Source organism: Hyalella azteca, unplaced genomic scaffold, assembly GCF_000764305.2.
Source record: "Hyalella azteca isolate HAZT.00-mixed unplaced genomic scaffold, Hazt_2.0.2 contig5114, whole genome shotgun sequence".
NCBI lineage: Eukaryota > Metazoa > Arthropoda > Malacostraca > Amphipoda > Hyalellidae > Hyalella > Hyalella azteca.
Window position 1 is genome coordinate 467,844 of NW_025935314.1, and position 15,694 is coordinate 483,537.

Below are 15,694 nucleotides of genomic sequence, written 5' to 3' on the forward strand. Positions count from 1 at the left end.
TCGTTTTTAATCAGGTTAAGATCCGTTCAGATTTATGGAAATATCGCACTAATTAAAATCGAAGCCGACCAAAAAATTCCATCAAAGCTAGCATGAACCAACTGTCAATAAATGATACAAATAAATAATTCCGATTTGACAAACTTATTCCTAGAAAACCTGCTATGGAAATTACTCGTCCTAAAATATCGATGAGTTTGAAAGACTGATATACGAGAATAAATGGTACGGCGGAGCTTAGTTCGCTTATACGGCCTAGATACGGACGGCTTGAAGTGTTGAAGGCTACTTTCCGGAAGGCAGGAATCATGATGGTCCAGGTTTTTTCCATCGATCGTTCTTGGTGATAAGACGTGTTGTGCCAAAGTTTTGAAAAGTCCAAATCCTGAAAATCAAAGTGCGCAAAAACCAGAACCAATTCAAATCTCTTCTGTTTTTGTTTGAGAACTGATAGAAACTGGTGTGAAAGCAAGAAGCATGGCGGAGTCATCATCTGGAAGACCAGAAAAACTTTTCAGTGAATCCACGACCGATCTAACTGACTTCGATGGCTTCCCTTCAGACTCGCCAGTGATTGGCCGGCCGGCAAGAAGCAAAAAGCCAAGACTTCTAGCCAAACCTACCCACCCGACCGAAACTTCTTCAACCAATAGCTCACAGTCAACAGCACAAGCAGACAAGCCTACCCAAACTACATGCTTACTGATGAGAGAAGACAAAAAATCATTACCCTTCAATTTTTTTGCCCAAACCTTCAAGAACTGGCCAGCGCTGCAGCTCATTGAACCAGACAGCCTGCATTGCAATGCCAAAGGCACCTTAATCACTGGTAAAGTACCTGCTACTAATTTAAACCGATTTACCAATTCAGAGCATACCCATGAGCACAATGGCATAAAATATACTATCCGCATTCCCAAAACCCCACCCCTTTACCAAGGAGAAGTGGTATTTGACCTGACTGATATGGAAGACAAGTCCATACTAAGCTACTCAACAGAAGACCTGATTGCCCAGCTCACATTGCCTTCCAGCCAAAACTCAAATAAAATAATATCCATAAAGAAGCTATAAATGAGACACTCTTTGCAAGACTCCGCCTTGGCACAGCTCCGCTGAACAAGGCCCTCTACCAAATCCGCCAAGCCCCCTCTCCGCTGTGCCCCTCATGCAACACACCAGAAACCTCGCATCATTATCTCATCTCTTGCACGGAGTTTGAAGAAGCCCGTGAGCAACTGCGTTGCCAAGTAAACTCACATGGAGTTCTTACACTCAGCACTGCTTCACTGCTGGGAGGAGACACCTCCAACTGCCCTGCCTGGCCGCACATCTGCAAAGCTGTTGAAGAATTCATCGGCAAAACTCATCGATTCCAGCCCTGAGACTTAATAAATAAGCAGATTACGGCGAGAATCGCCTCTGGTGGAACACGCCGTCAACTAATAGAAGATCAAGATGATGGTCCATTACATCCAGGGCAGTGGTGGTCTTCGGCAGGCGACCTCTACCGTTGATCGTACGTTCGTACCGAGGATCTCCATGCCATCCATATATTATGAGTTTATGACGCCAAACGCGTCGCGGTCGTTTGCAAAGCAGTACAGTGTTTTACAGCACGCACATAATGACGTAATGTTTTCGCCTTGCCGGCCGTAAAAAACGGCCTTTTTGTAAACAAATATGAGCGGATGAGTCATGAGCCACAGATGTCTAGCGCGAATTTAATAGAGCTTTTTAGTTTTGCGTTCATCAAACTTACAAGTTATAAAATTCTTGCTTATGACCTGCGCGAGCATTTCATGGTTTTTATTTTATTGACGATCGGCAAACGGGCCGGGCAGCCAAACTCCAAAGTGCTGATGCTGCCTGATTCATCAACATAAAAGTATTTTCATCTAGTTCCTTCAAATTGAAATGTTTTATTTTTGGAGATTTTCATTTGGGTGGTTTACACTTTACAATTTACATCATACATGGTTGTAACAACAACAGAGTGATGAAGTCAAAGTCAACAATTGAAAAAGATTTAGGAATTAATGTCAACAATGAGTTGAAATTTTCTAAGCAGAAGCTTAACTTAATAAAGCCATAAGCCAATTAACAACTTGTACTGATCAAACTCTTTCAATTTGGATTTAGATTTGAAGCTTGGTGACACTGAAAAGGATCCTCAGATGTCAGGCCCTAGTACCTATTGGCTAGCTTAGTCCTAGCTACAGATTAAATAAGGATTTTTATAGAATATTATAATTAGAGAGAGACGTTTCTTAATTTCTTCTCGTCTCATATCTTTTAAAGTTGGGTGAATCGGAGTGATTACTCCACCAAATTTACGTTACGATCAGGTTCAGGTTCAGGTTCAAGATACCGGTATTCATTACTTATAGTTTTGTCAGGTGGTTGCCGAGTGGCACTTGATAATTGGCACGATGAAAAGGTTCTCTTTTTGGAAGCGTTACGGCAAAGAAAATACAAAGAGAGGGTTGTAATGAAACACTGTTACATTTCATATTAATTAGGTTGTTTTACAATGACCGTACTTCGGAATAGTGGCGTAGTCTTACTCGTCGATGATATTATTCCAAGCTCGTTGCCGTATTGCGGTTGAAGATGACTGTGACCGTACCACTTCTTCTTGATGGAAATTGTGACCGTATCGTACTGATGATTTTGGTGTGGAGCTCAAAACTTAAATCTTCTGATGATGTGCGTTATAATCGTTGTACAACTCGGGGCCCTCTTGCACTGTCTCACGGCTGAGTCGCAGCCGTAGTGTTGATGTTGATTTTCTTGACGTGCTCACCGGACTCGTAGCTGCCTCGATAGTCTAGGTTTTTCACGAGTCGCGACTGTCAATGTTCGAAAACGACAAACCGCCGGCCTCACGGCCGCGGCCGTTGCAGACTGTGCTCATGACCGTGACTTTCGTAGAACCAACCCTTTGGCGCGAATTTTAAGGTCCTTATATACGCTAGTGTTGCGCACTGTTAAGCCTAACCCTCGAAGTAACGCCACATTCCTATAATGGAATTTCCCTCGCCAACGTTTGATGCTTCCCACGGTCTCGCAACAACTGCGCCGCATTCTTAGCATTCTTAACATCTATGCATAATACATGTTCAATATTACCTACTGTCAATATTACCTACTTTATTCATATGCTAGCTAGTAGCTACCATGTGTCACAGTCACACATTCATTTTACAAATTAATTTTTTGCATAAGGAGGGGAAAGGAGGAGGAGGAGGAGCCAGATACATGATTCAAGAAATTTGGGCCAGATTTAGAGTGCAGAGATGGTTCATGTAAAGTTTAAGATGAAAGTGATACTTTGTAATAGGTTAATGAAATAATAGAAACAGGGAATGATAGAAGAGGGAGAATACTTTCAATATAATTATGTGTTTTGTTGGTTATTGCTAGGAGCCTAGGTCCCACTGTAGTTTTGGACATTTGTCACAGTCACACAGATATTGTTAGCTCCCCAAATGCTAGATAATACTTTGTTTCTCTTTATATTTTGATGTTATTATTATTACCATTATTCTACTTTTCTACCACGATCCATCATGGCACAATGGCAGTAGTTACCCCAGGGCCCAGCGCCCAGGTGACAGCACTGACAGGCCCACTATCATTGCCATCCATTCATATCCCATAACCCATTCTCTCGTACTGTCGTACATAAGGCCATCACCCTCACCAGTCACTTCTCTCATTCAGTATCACTCAAATATGTAATTTCCAGTCTTTCACTTTCATATGCTTCACAAGTTCACACTCCATCATCAGGTATTCCTTCATTTCTCTTTCACCTCTATTGCACATGAAATGGATATCTACTCTTCTTTAATTCCACCTGTATGTTTGTGCATTCACACTTGAGGCATTTGAGGCCCATATCTCCTCTCAATGCCTCAATTGCAGTCCATCTAAGGGCCCCAAGTGCCAGTTTAGCTATCATATTCTGAATTTCTGTAGTCTGTATAACCTCCCAACTTATCAAGCTTGCCATCATTCCATGCAATAACAGCCTATCCATACATAATCCCAGGAACAGCCACACTTTCCTGTACTTATCTTATTCCAATCACATTTTCTCCCTGTTGCTACACTCTGTCCACAATCCACATCCTCCACTGCTCCATTCACAACTAGCACCTGGCTCTTCTCAGGGCTTGTACGTACATTGAAGTCTTATATTTTTTTTTATACTACTGCAATTCTTCAGTGGCTGTTAGTCATGATTTCAAGAAGAGCTTTGATGATCTAAACAGAGCAGAAAATTTCATCTGTTGCTAAAATAGAATGCTTCAAAGATTTTTTTTTAAATGGCTTCTTGAAAACTTGCTCATTATTTTCTAATATCAAAGTTGAAAATTTCTGTCTTTCATTAAGGCTGAGTTGAGCACAAATTATTCCCTGCTGTCACAATTCATGTCTAATAAAGTCATGGGCACTCTAAGCCTTCAGATCAGCTGCTCCATTCTTGACAAATGCTTGGTGCTTAGTAGCAGTGAAATGCACAGATATAGCAACATCATAATTGGTTATGCAATCAGGCAAACTCTTGTCTGGAGATATTTACTATTTCTCATTCTCAGTCTAGTAATCTCATTATCTTTGAAAAGCAAATGTGTTTTTAGCTATTAAAAGGTCAATATAGTTGATGACAAGATTGCCAAAAAATGCAATGTAAATATGCAAACATAATCATATATATGTTGAATAGAGTATGTGATTATCTAACATAATAAATGAGTAGGTATTTACATTGTTGCAAATACTTTCAATTTTGCCTATATTTTGAAATGTACTTATTTTTTTTTTAAACAGGACCCAAACTCCAAACCTCAGAGGTACAAGATGTCATTATGCTGTACAAAAAATTTTCTAAATCAAGAATTTAGGCACCTTTGTAGAATTTTATGGGTGAATAAGCCTTATTATCAGAGAAAAATGATGCACAGAATGAGCAATTCCTATTTATCCAAAGAAATGAAATTTTGTTACCTGAACCAGTTAAATACTAGCTTACTAGGTAAAACCTTACAGCACGGATTTCATTCTGGGTCTGAACCTCCATATCTGATAGTAAGTGAACTTCAATTGAGAAAAATCAACATTTGATTAAATTTAATATGATGATTGTCAGATTGTAAATAGATTACCATGTTTTTTTGACTTATTACTGCTGAATTTATGCATATAATTTGACAACTTTAGCCTTTTGAGCTTAAGTAGTAGATTGGAATATACTTCACTCTAATTATAGTATGTATGTTTAAGTTTCAAATTTTGTCTTGAAAACATTTTATGTTGTTATGCTGCTTGATTTCTATTGTAGCAAGTAAGGTGTACCTTTTTCTTATTCAATTATTTGAATTCTGCAAGTTTAAGCCCAAGTTGTATTATGAACATTGATGTTATTTACAACAACAATATTTCACTTTTTTCCTCAGTATGGAAGATTGCATATTATCTATTTGGAAGACAACAAAGGAACATTTATATTATCAACATGTGGGTAGTTACTAGGTAACAGTTTGTGAAAAATTTGTTTACTCGTGATGAAATTCTAGAGTTTAATTTCACAAAAATTGAATTTCAAAAATTGTGATTGAGGATTCTAGTGGCTTAGCTCTCAAAAAATTCTCATTCATTTTTGAAGTTCTTTAAAGAGTGAAAGGATTTTCAATAATCGCATGCAACTATAAATTACCTTGAACTGAAATCCTCCTCAATTAAGTCACATCTCTTGGGTATTTTTTGTGTTGAGCAAATTCCTGTCAAGTTGGGAATAATTTTATTTCTCATATCCATTATGGATTTATTATTGATAAAATGTTGTATTTCAGAGCCATGAGCCAAAACCCTACAACTATCCTTTGGTCAACATCCAGGTCAAAGGCTATGACCACTCAGTACTGCAAAGCTACCAGTCTTGGGTTACAAGGATTGCCGAGAGACTGAATTTAGTTGTTTCAAATGCGTAAGTTTGTGTGTGTGCAGTCTATTGGTATTGTGAAGTGCAAATTATGACTGTCTGTGCTTCTGTTAATATTTTAAAGTAAAGTACGAGTTAACTCTTGCAGCACTGCATGTTTGATATTAGTAGATGTTTCAGTGAATTGATCCACGAAATTTTGAGGATAGGGATAGAATAATCTGTATCGTACTCGCTCCCGCCGACACGCGCAGGGGCAGCCCCCAGCAGCAGCAGACTGACCAGGTGCTGCTAAATTGGTATCTGTTAAATGCAAAATCAATTATCATAGTTGTTGATAATCTTGAACCAATAATTGAGATGTGGTTGTAGAGATAAGGTCGCTTTCAAAACTTTGCTCCTTGATTTTTTTTTTACTTGAATAGTTTCAATTTTTTTTATTTCCCCTACTCAGTAATATTGATGTTTATTAACCTCAATAATTGTCTTTGTTGCTCGAAATTAGCTCATTGAATAATGAGAATCAAATAGCAGCATTCAAATCGTTGTAGGACTTTTCTCATTAATGAGAAGCCAAATGCCATGTTAAAATAGTTGTAGGAACTTTTCTTCAGTGAATAATGAAGAGCTAAGAGCATTATTCATATTGTAGGAATTTTTATTATTGAAATAGCCGAAACAGATGTAAGTTTTCACATGCCTTTCATCTCAGCTGGGCCACACCTTGCAAGAAGCTGCAAATTACACGCTTTGAACCCAAAAGCACTAAAGTAGAGGACACTTTCAAACTCAACATTTATGAACGCACAGTCCAGGTGAGGTAAAGAATTTTGAGCATCAGGATGGTACTGCTTTTTTTTCTTCTTAGTGCTCTGAAATTTGATGTTTACTTGTTGGGGGTGCTATTTTTTTTACATACAACTAATTTTATGGTAAAATATTATTACATTATGGGTCGAGATTCCAAACAATGTTAGTGTTTATGTCCCATGTTATACATTACATTAATGATATTCTTAAAAAAACACTCAATTAGTGTATTTTTTCTGCTTATTTCTTATCAGTTACATTTGTGTTTTGAGTTGATATTGCTGTGTTAAGGTGAGCGAGATGCCCAGCCTCGTGCTGCCTGTGCTGCTGGAGGTGCTGCAGGCTGGTCTCCCAGAAGGCGTTGAGCTCTATGTTGATCATCACTCCGAAGAGGCTGAAAAGGTCACTATATATTGTCAAATTTAATTTTTATTTAATTTTGGACATTTAACTATTTTTTAATTCAAGTAGGGGTGAATAATGTGATTACAGTATATATTGTCAAATTTAAATTTATTTATAATTTTGGACATTTTGAGGACCTTTTAATTGAAGTGGGGTATGAATAATTTTGACTTATATACTTACTGCCTACTTAAAGATAGTGGTTAACAATCATTCCTAGGTACAGCACTAATACTGATAATTTTACCGCATAGGCTTTGCAATGAATTCACGACTTAAATCCACATAACAACAGAGCATTCATAGTAACTTGCATGGAACTTTCAATTCAGGAACGTCGCATGAAGTGGTCAAGAATTTCATTCTTAAATTATATTCTTCAAAATAGAGAATCTTCATTTAGAGAATGTGTATTTAAAGGCTGATATTATGAGAATGGTTATTATACATAGTATTTATTTAACGTCTGCCATTTATATAGATCATTAATTATATTTTATTTAGAAAATGGTTTATTTAAAGGCTGATATTTGAAGAATGGTTATAATACATACTAGTTAGTTATTTAACGTCTGCCATTGATATGGATCATTTAACATCTTTTATTTAGGAAATGGTTTATTTAAAGGCTGATATTCGGAGAATGGTTTTAATACGTAGTTCAAATAACCATTGTCTAAATAAGAGATTTTTAATGGCCTATATAAATAGCAGACGTCAACTAACTACTAGTAGTAATTAGTTAACGTCTCCTATTTATATAGGCCATTAAAAATCTTTTATTTAGATAATGGTTATTTGACGACGATTAATTTGCCCACAGATCCGCTACGTTCCCAACAAGGAGCTCCGTGAGCTTCAACAGGAGCTCAAGGACGTTCACAACCCGCCTGTGGCTCCCCGCTTTAGAGGCAAAAAATGATTTGCTAGTGCTGTGCGTAATTAATGATTGGCTAGTGCTGTGCGTATATATTACGTTCAACTTGTGGGAATGTAATACATAGGTAGATATTATTGTTTAGAAGTCATGTATGCGATGTTGAGAAATCATACAAAGTTGTTACTCGTAATATTGCTATTTGACCAATCGTATCCATGCATATTATATTATTTTTTTGTCCAGAAGTAAAATATAATAGGTTTTTTTTCAGCGTCTATTGCAATTTTTTCTCTTGTTTAGAATCATAATTGAATACTTCACCTTCATCTGATAATTTTTTTACTGGCCACTGGGACAATATAGTCTAACTCGTCTCTATTAACTGTACAAAATGTGTGTAATTTGAGATCCGTAATTAAAGAATGTGAATAAATTCTCTAGTATGAATACAATAGAACATAATTGAGTACTAGTTTTAAATTAAAGTCGTAGGAATTTCTACATTTTGGCTGAATTTTAATTCATCGAACCCGGAATAGGTTAGGGAAATTTAAACGATTGGTTACGACCGTAGCGTCTCAGGCTTTACTCGGAGTATTCACGTATATAAGTTTTCGTATTAAATAGGTTACTACAATAATCGTACAGAGAGAGGATTGCAATGAAACACTGGTACGTTTTATATTAACTTGGAAAATTCAAGTCACATACTACGTAAACGAAAATCTCTAGCACAGGAAAAAGAAAATCCAAACACAATCAAAGTTGAAAGTCACTCAAACTTCTAAATTACCAGAAACGTCGTTGATTCGTTGCAGTTCCGTTGAGTAGTACGACTGTCTTATTACTCAACGATGCCGTAGACACGCATCCCCGCTGTCCGCGGTTGTTCTCCATAGCCGTCGCGTCTCACGGTCAGTCTGGCCGTAGGTTGTTTTATAACAACCGTTTATCTGAATAGTGGTGAGGTCTTTATCGTCAGTGATATATTACTCCAAGGTCGTTTCCGAACATCTGCTGTTGGTGATCGTGACTGTACCACTACTTAGGATGACAGTAGCGATGATAATTATTGTGCAATGCTCGATCTTGAATGTTCTCTTTGTTGGCGTTAATATCGTCGAACGTCTTGTCTATAACGTTGTCTCACGGCTAAGTCACAACCGTAGCAATGAATGACGACCGTACAAATATGAAATATGGCAATGTTATGACTGTTACTTGTAGATTTCTGACGTTGTGGTTAAGGTTCAGAGTACCAGGATTGAAGCAGAGAGGCGCGGTTTCGATCCCAGCTCTGTGCGCCAGTTTCTGGTCAGAATCGGCAAGGAGGCCGGGCGGTGCACAGCAGAAATGTAGCAGTGAGTTGCGAGTTTGAGACCGCAGCATGCTGTGAATGTCCTGCAATGCTAAGTATCGGCGACAGACCTACGGCCTGATAAACGCTGAAACCGCTTTATTATTATATCGGAATTGTAAAGGTATGAACGTCTCAAAAAATCCGCGCGAGTGTTCTTTCTGACCCCGCCGTTCGACGGCAAAGACCGCCACCTACGTCTGCAGAGATAGCTGCAGACCGTAATTGCGTGATGATCACCACAATAGAAGAGCAATTTGGCTTAAATTCTAGGGCCCTTGTACAGGCAGATGTCGCGCTTACATAAGCCTACCACGGGACGCCGCGACAGTTTCGAGTTACACAAGGCACCCTTGGCCATTCCAAACTATAAACAAACTCGCTCTCACGGTTTTCTCCCCCAACTTTGCGGTCAAGTCACATCCTGCTTATAATTCCTTAGAATCGCTCGGCCCTTCTTCACAACTTTACATAAGCAATGTTTAATATTAACATATAAACAAAAGTCAGAATACTTTCGCTCTATTCAACCTCTGTAAAAAAACAATCTTTAGCTGACGCAAGCACTCACATGGCGTGTTTATAACGAGTTAATACGTTGAAGTTACTTTCGGCCGCAAAGCTTTCTTCTTCATTTATAATTATAAAACTTAGTTCTTTAATATCGAGCCTAAAAATGGTGTGTCAGACCGTGAAAAGAATAAGCCTTGTTAGAAAACAGGCTTAGCAGGGAGCTGAAGCCTTGCAGTTGATGCAGCAATTTTTTCAATTATTTTCAAGACGGAGCCAACTTGATGGAGGCAGATCTGGAAAAGAGAACAATGTGAACCATATTGCTATTTGCCCCGAATAAGGACAGGATAAATGTCAGGAATACGGAAGTGTTTAACAGCAGTTCAGCTTACGCGTGTTGAAAAAGTGTATTGTATGGTGAAGTAATCAGAATTTATTGTGGCAATGAAATTAATTGATTAATGACGTATAACGTAACAAAAATAAGTAATCATTCATTAACGTGCAATGGCCGGCACATCGGCTGGCAGAATATAAGAAAACTAGTAATTGCAGACGCATAAATTTATTAATAATGATCTCCTATTTTCGGTCGTAGCTAATTCCTCATCCAATTATGACCGCAATTTTTTTGAATCATGTTAATCACTTTAATTTACTTCAATATAAGTATATGAATCGGTTGTAGATCGCATTTTAGTTCGTAGCTTTCGGAAAAAAAGGAAAATTATCAAAGTGATCATAGGTGATGCGATGATCGTATGCTGTACGTTAATGTGCTGCGTTGATAATTAAGCCGCAATTATAATGGTAATGACATCGTTAAGAATACCGCACGTAAGCCCAGCAGTAAGGGTTGCCAGACGGTCTTTTTTCCGGACAAATTCCGCGATTTAGTTTTTTCAGTTGCGTTGGCCGGCTAAAATTTATAAATGGGGTTCTTCCTAATCAAATTAAAAAACTGAAAAAAAGAAATGGAATTTTTACACCGGAACCTACAAATATACTAGAATACATTGAGTTTTAGGCCTTTTTTGTTAGCGGACTTGGCCGTTTTTTAGGCCATCTGGCAACCTTGGCCCAGCTTGCTAGTGTCGTAAAACTTATTCTTACGATAGCCATGAGATCCTATGGCTCTGAGACTGAGGATTCATTGAGGCATAGTTCATTTTTTATCATTAGGATGATCACTTTGGGGAATGATCAAGAGGTAACCAGTGTAATGGACTTATTAATATTAATTCGTACAATTCATTATTTTATTCTGTTCCGCACGTAAAATCAGCCGATACGGCGAATGTTCATTCAAATGTACTCAAATTTAACGTTTAAATTCCCTCAGATAATTGTTTAAGTACTCAAAATTGCAAAATCTTTCCAAGGATTGTATGATCTTGAGGAAAGAAGATGGCTAAAGAGGTTTGAGATGGGATTTAAAAGTTACAAACGGCCATCCCTCGCCTAATTATTTAGTCTATGTAGGCAAGGGTTATTAAGAAGGCGTGTCGAGAACTGGGTCGAGATTTATTGATGATGGACGAAGGATGCAACCAACCAACATCTGCGTGGGTGATGGTCGTTAAAATAAAGATACGTATGATATAGCATAGCAAAACCACGACAAAATGGCATAAAACAAATCTAAAGAATATTGAGAGCAAGCGGTCGTTTCTTGGTAGTTAGACTTCGACGTTTTTAATAACATTATAAGAATTGATAAACTGAATTATAAAGAAGAACTCGGCAGCTTACACCTAGCACTTGCTCTACTTTCTGTATTGGCGCAACGAAGACTAGTCTTCAAAGCTCATGTAAACACCAAGTGGAAGAAGAAGCTTATTTTCTTCCTCTATTCAGAATATTTTTGATCTGTTTTCTTCGTTTATATCTTATGCTTTTATCATGTTAACTTCCAGGGGCCGGCTAATAACATAAAAACACCGTTTATATTTTACCTAAACGAAGTAAAGCATTTAAAACGATGAGAATTTGAAAATGGATTTCATTGCCTCTATTTTATGTGAATCCATAATAAATATAATTCATCCAGAAATTGACGCAAACAATAAGCAAGCTGAGAGTTACATGCACTATATGCAGCCACACAAGAGCTGCATACTATGGGGTCGCCTGCCGAAGACCACCACTGCCCTGGATGTAATGGACCATCATGATTCCTGCCTTCCGGAACGTAGCCTTCAACACTTCATGCCGTCCGTATCTAGGCCGTGGGCCGAACCGGGAGCGCAGCCGTGCACCACCAATTTTGTGCACCAATAAGCCCTGAATCGAACGCCTTGGGTCTCCCCGGACCTACACCAATCAGCCGTGCACCACTATGCTTTGTCCTCTTCCGGCCTTGACCACCACCTGCCGTGATCCACCAGGCCGCGGATCGAATATGACTTCCGGGCATCGTTAAATTACGTAATTTTACGTTCACCGCATCTGAGGTTAGGTTTCAGATAGCATAGTTCTGTTCCAGAATGTATCGTCCTTCGACAAGTGGCCGTTCGACCGATGGCGGGTCCGACCCACGGCTTAGATTCGGACGGCTTGAAATGTTGAAGGCTACGTTCCGGAAGGCAGGAATCATGATGGTCCAGTAGTAGGACCATTACATTCAGGGCAGTGGTAGTTTTCGGCAGGCGAGGCGTCGAACCAGCCCTCGGTCGAACGGCCAATTGCTTGTCGAAGGACGATAAATTTTGGAACAGAACTATGCTATCTGAAACCTAACCTCAACTGCGGTGAACGTAAAATTACGTAATATAACGATGCCCGGAAGTCAGATTCGATCCGCGGCCTGGTGGTGCACGGCAGGTTCCATGCAAGGCCGGAGGAGGATAAAGCCGAGTGGTGCACGGCTGATTGGTGTAGGTCCGGAGAGATCCAAGGCGTTCGATTCAGGGCTTATTGGTGCACAAAATTGGTGGTGCACGGCTGCGCTCCCGCATAGGGGAATAAGGGAAAGAAAGTGTGCGAGATTCACGAGTTTGGTTAGATTCTGTGTCAACAATTCTCATTCATTCATTCATTCATTTCCTAACTGCGTAGTGGCTACATCATAAGCGTATACAGTATGTAAATGAACCCGATCCAAAATTAAACTCTCCAATTCAATAGGATTCAGTTCAGCCGTTTCAAAATTGCATTTTTCGGGAATAACTTTCATGGTTCAATCTACAACAATTGCCTGTTAAAATGCTTTTAAAATAATTTTTTTATTCAATATGATGATTCGCCCTAACCTAGAAATTTATTCACTATAAAACTGCAAAAATTCTGTTTCACAAATGTCGTTTCGGATGTTTCTGAAATAAAATTTGGATAAATAACTTTATGAATTCAAGTTAAAAATTTCTTCAAACATAGAAATTTATTTAATTCACAATGACAAACCTGCTATTAGAATTTCACGACTGTCACTTTAGCGGTTTCTGAAAAAGAATTAGTATGAATAACTTCTTAAATTGAAAATGAAAATGCCTCCAAACCTCAAGATTTATTCCCTCCAAACGGCAAAAATGTTATTCCAATTCCACGAGCGTCGATTCAGCCGTTTCTAAATATAATTAGTATAAATTAGTTTTCACTTTCAACATAAGCCGTTCCGTTCAGTAGTTTGCGGAATGAGTGTTCTTGTTAAAACTTACCTGATTTAAGCCCGTAAATCAGCTTTAGTCAGCTTAATCGAGGATTTCGTTCGCTTTTCAAGTGTGCGGTGGCTGTATGTATATTATAGATCTTACATTGTTCAATCATTTCTTAAATTCTGAGAATTTGTGTTTTCTGGTAATATTCACAATTATTCAACACCGAATATTACGTAACTCGTAGAATTCATTTACTTCCAAACTGCTCAGTGGCTATATTATTGCCAAAGATGTCAGTGTGGCCGTTCCAAAATTAAGTTCTTTAATTTGATAGAAGTCCGTTCAGCCGTTTCAAGATTGCATTTTCGGTAATAACTTTCATGATTCAACAACATTAATTTGTAAGTTCAAATGCCGTACAAAAAAAGTAATTTTTTAAATTCGAATTGAAAATTTACTAAAATATAAAATACATTCACTTTAAAGCGGAATTTCATGTGGCTAAAATGTTGTTCAAAGTTGACAGTTCAGCCGTTTCTTGTGAAATAGATCTTGTATAAATAACATCTTAACTTCAACTTAGCCGTTTCGTAAATACGTTTTCCGGCTAAAATTAAATGATTTAACCTCAAAAAATTACCTTACTCGAGGATTTCATTCGCTTTCCAATTGTGCAGTGGCAGCACGAATTTGTAGATGTTAGTTCAACGATTTTAGAATTTGTGTTCTCCGGTGATAACTGCAATGATTCAACACCGAATATCACCAATTTCGTTGAATTCATTCGCTTCCTAACTGAGTAGTGGCTACATTAATGGCGTAGATGTCAGTATGGCAGTTCCTAAATTAGGCTCTCCAATATTGACAGGAGTCAGTTCACACGTTTCAAAATTGCGATATCACTAATAACTTTTATGACTTAACCACATTTGTATATCCAAATGCCGTTCGAATAAAAATTTTTTTAGATTCAACATGAAAATTTTCCTAAGCCTAAGTCTATTCACTAAAAAAATGCAGAAATCATAAATAATTTTTGAATTCAAGGAATTTAAAAGCAAAGAAAACGCCAAGAAAATTCACCATATCGATATTGAAAACGTTTCGGAGTCCAGCTCCATCATCAGTTCGACTAAACTAAAATGAATAAAATCACTTTAAAAGTCAAAATTCAAAGATAGACATAAAACCTTAACAAAACCTAACATTATATCGAAATAAACAGGACTAGTTATGAACAACTTAGTCCTAGGGGGACGACAAGAATATAAAATCCTAGCGATTTACTATTTCCAGATTATATGAGCTAAACGCATTATTGAGACATGGTTTTCGCTTGAAGATATGTAGAGACTCCAAAATTCTCAAATCCGAGCAGCCAGAAGTGGAACCGAGTATCCTGAAATTACTCTCAGATACAGCCACATCGCACTGTTCAGCATGGAGGCGCACGGAAGAATGAGGAGGCTTGGCGAGAGGCAAGTTAGAACGATAGCTCTGCCACGGTGTTCAGAAACCCGGATGTAAAAGTTACGCGACGTCATTCCAACGTACGTAGATGCACAGCGTGCACAACAGAACTCATAGACCAGGTTTGATCGCATCCGAGCAGGAATAACGTCCTTATACCTGAAGAAAGAACCAATTTTGAAATTATTTACCAGTAAAACATGCAAATTTATATTTGGGAAATATTTCAAACACAGCATTTTTAATTCTTTTGACATAGTTTCAGACGCACTACCAAAATAGGGCAATGTGCAATAAATAATTTTCTTACTATCGCATTCAGTCACAGTTTCATAAAATTTGTTAGATAAGAAGCGTTTGATTTTACTATACACAAGGCACGATGGAAAACCATTAAGCTGAAATATATTACGAATGAAATCGAATTCCAAATGCATATCATGGAAGGTAGAACACACCCTATACCCACGGTATATCAAAGTTTGGAGACTATTCAATTTGAAGCGAAACGAGCAGAAGCTAAAGAAGCTCATACCCAAGCCGGTAAATGTCGGTTTTCGATATACGGAAGTCTGAAAACGACCGCCGGATTTTGTGATTTTGCAATCGAGAAACGAAAAGCAATTGTTCGATTCTAATTCCATAGTGAATTTGATTGAAGGATGTTTGAGGTTTAGATAATCAAAGAAGAGGCGCGCATGAGAGGGATGCTT

General features: G+C 38.1%; 1 protein-coding gene across 1 annotated transcript; it reads left to right on the top strand.

Moving 5' to 3' along the window:
• The first annotated feature begins 4,835 nt into the window (after positions 1–4,835).
• Positions 4,836–8,478, top strand: LOC108675480 (probable 28S ribosomal protein S10, mitochondrial). Its single transcript, XM_018163504.2, has 5 exons — positions 4,836–5,097; positions 5,862–5,995; positions 6,663–6,765; positions 7,052–7,162; positions 7,989–8,478. The coding sequence occupies exons 1-5, from the start codon at positions 4,870–4,872 to the stop codon at positions 8,085–8,087; spliced, it is 675 nt and encodes a 224-aa protein (XP_018018993.1). The 5' UTR covers positions 4,836–4,869; the 3' UTR covers positions 8,088–8,478.
• The last annotated feature ends 7,216 nt before the right edge of the window (positions 8,479–15,694 follow it).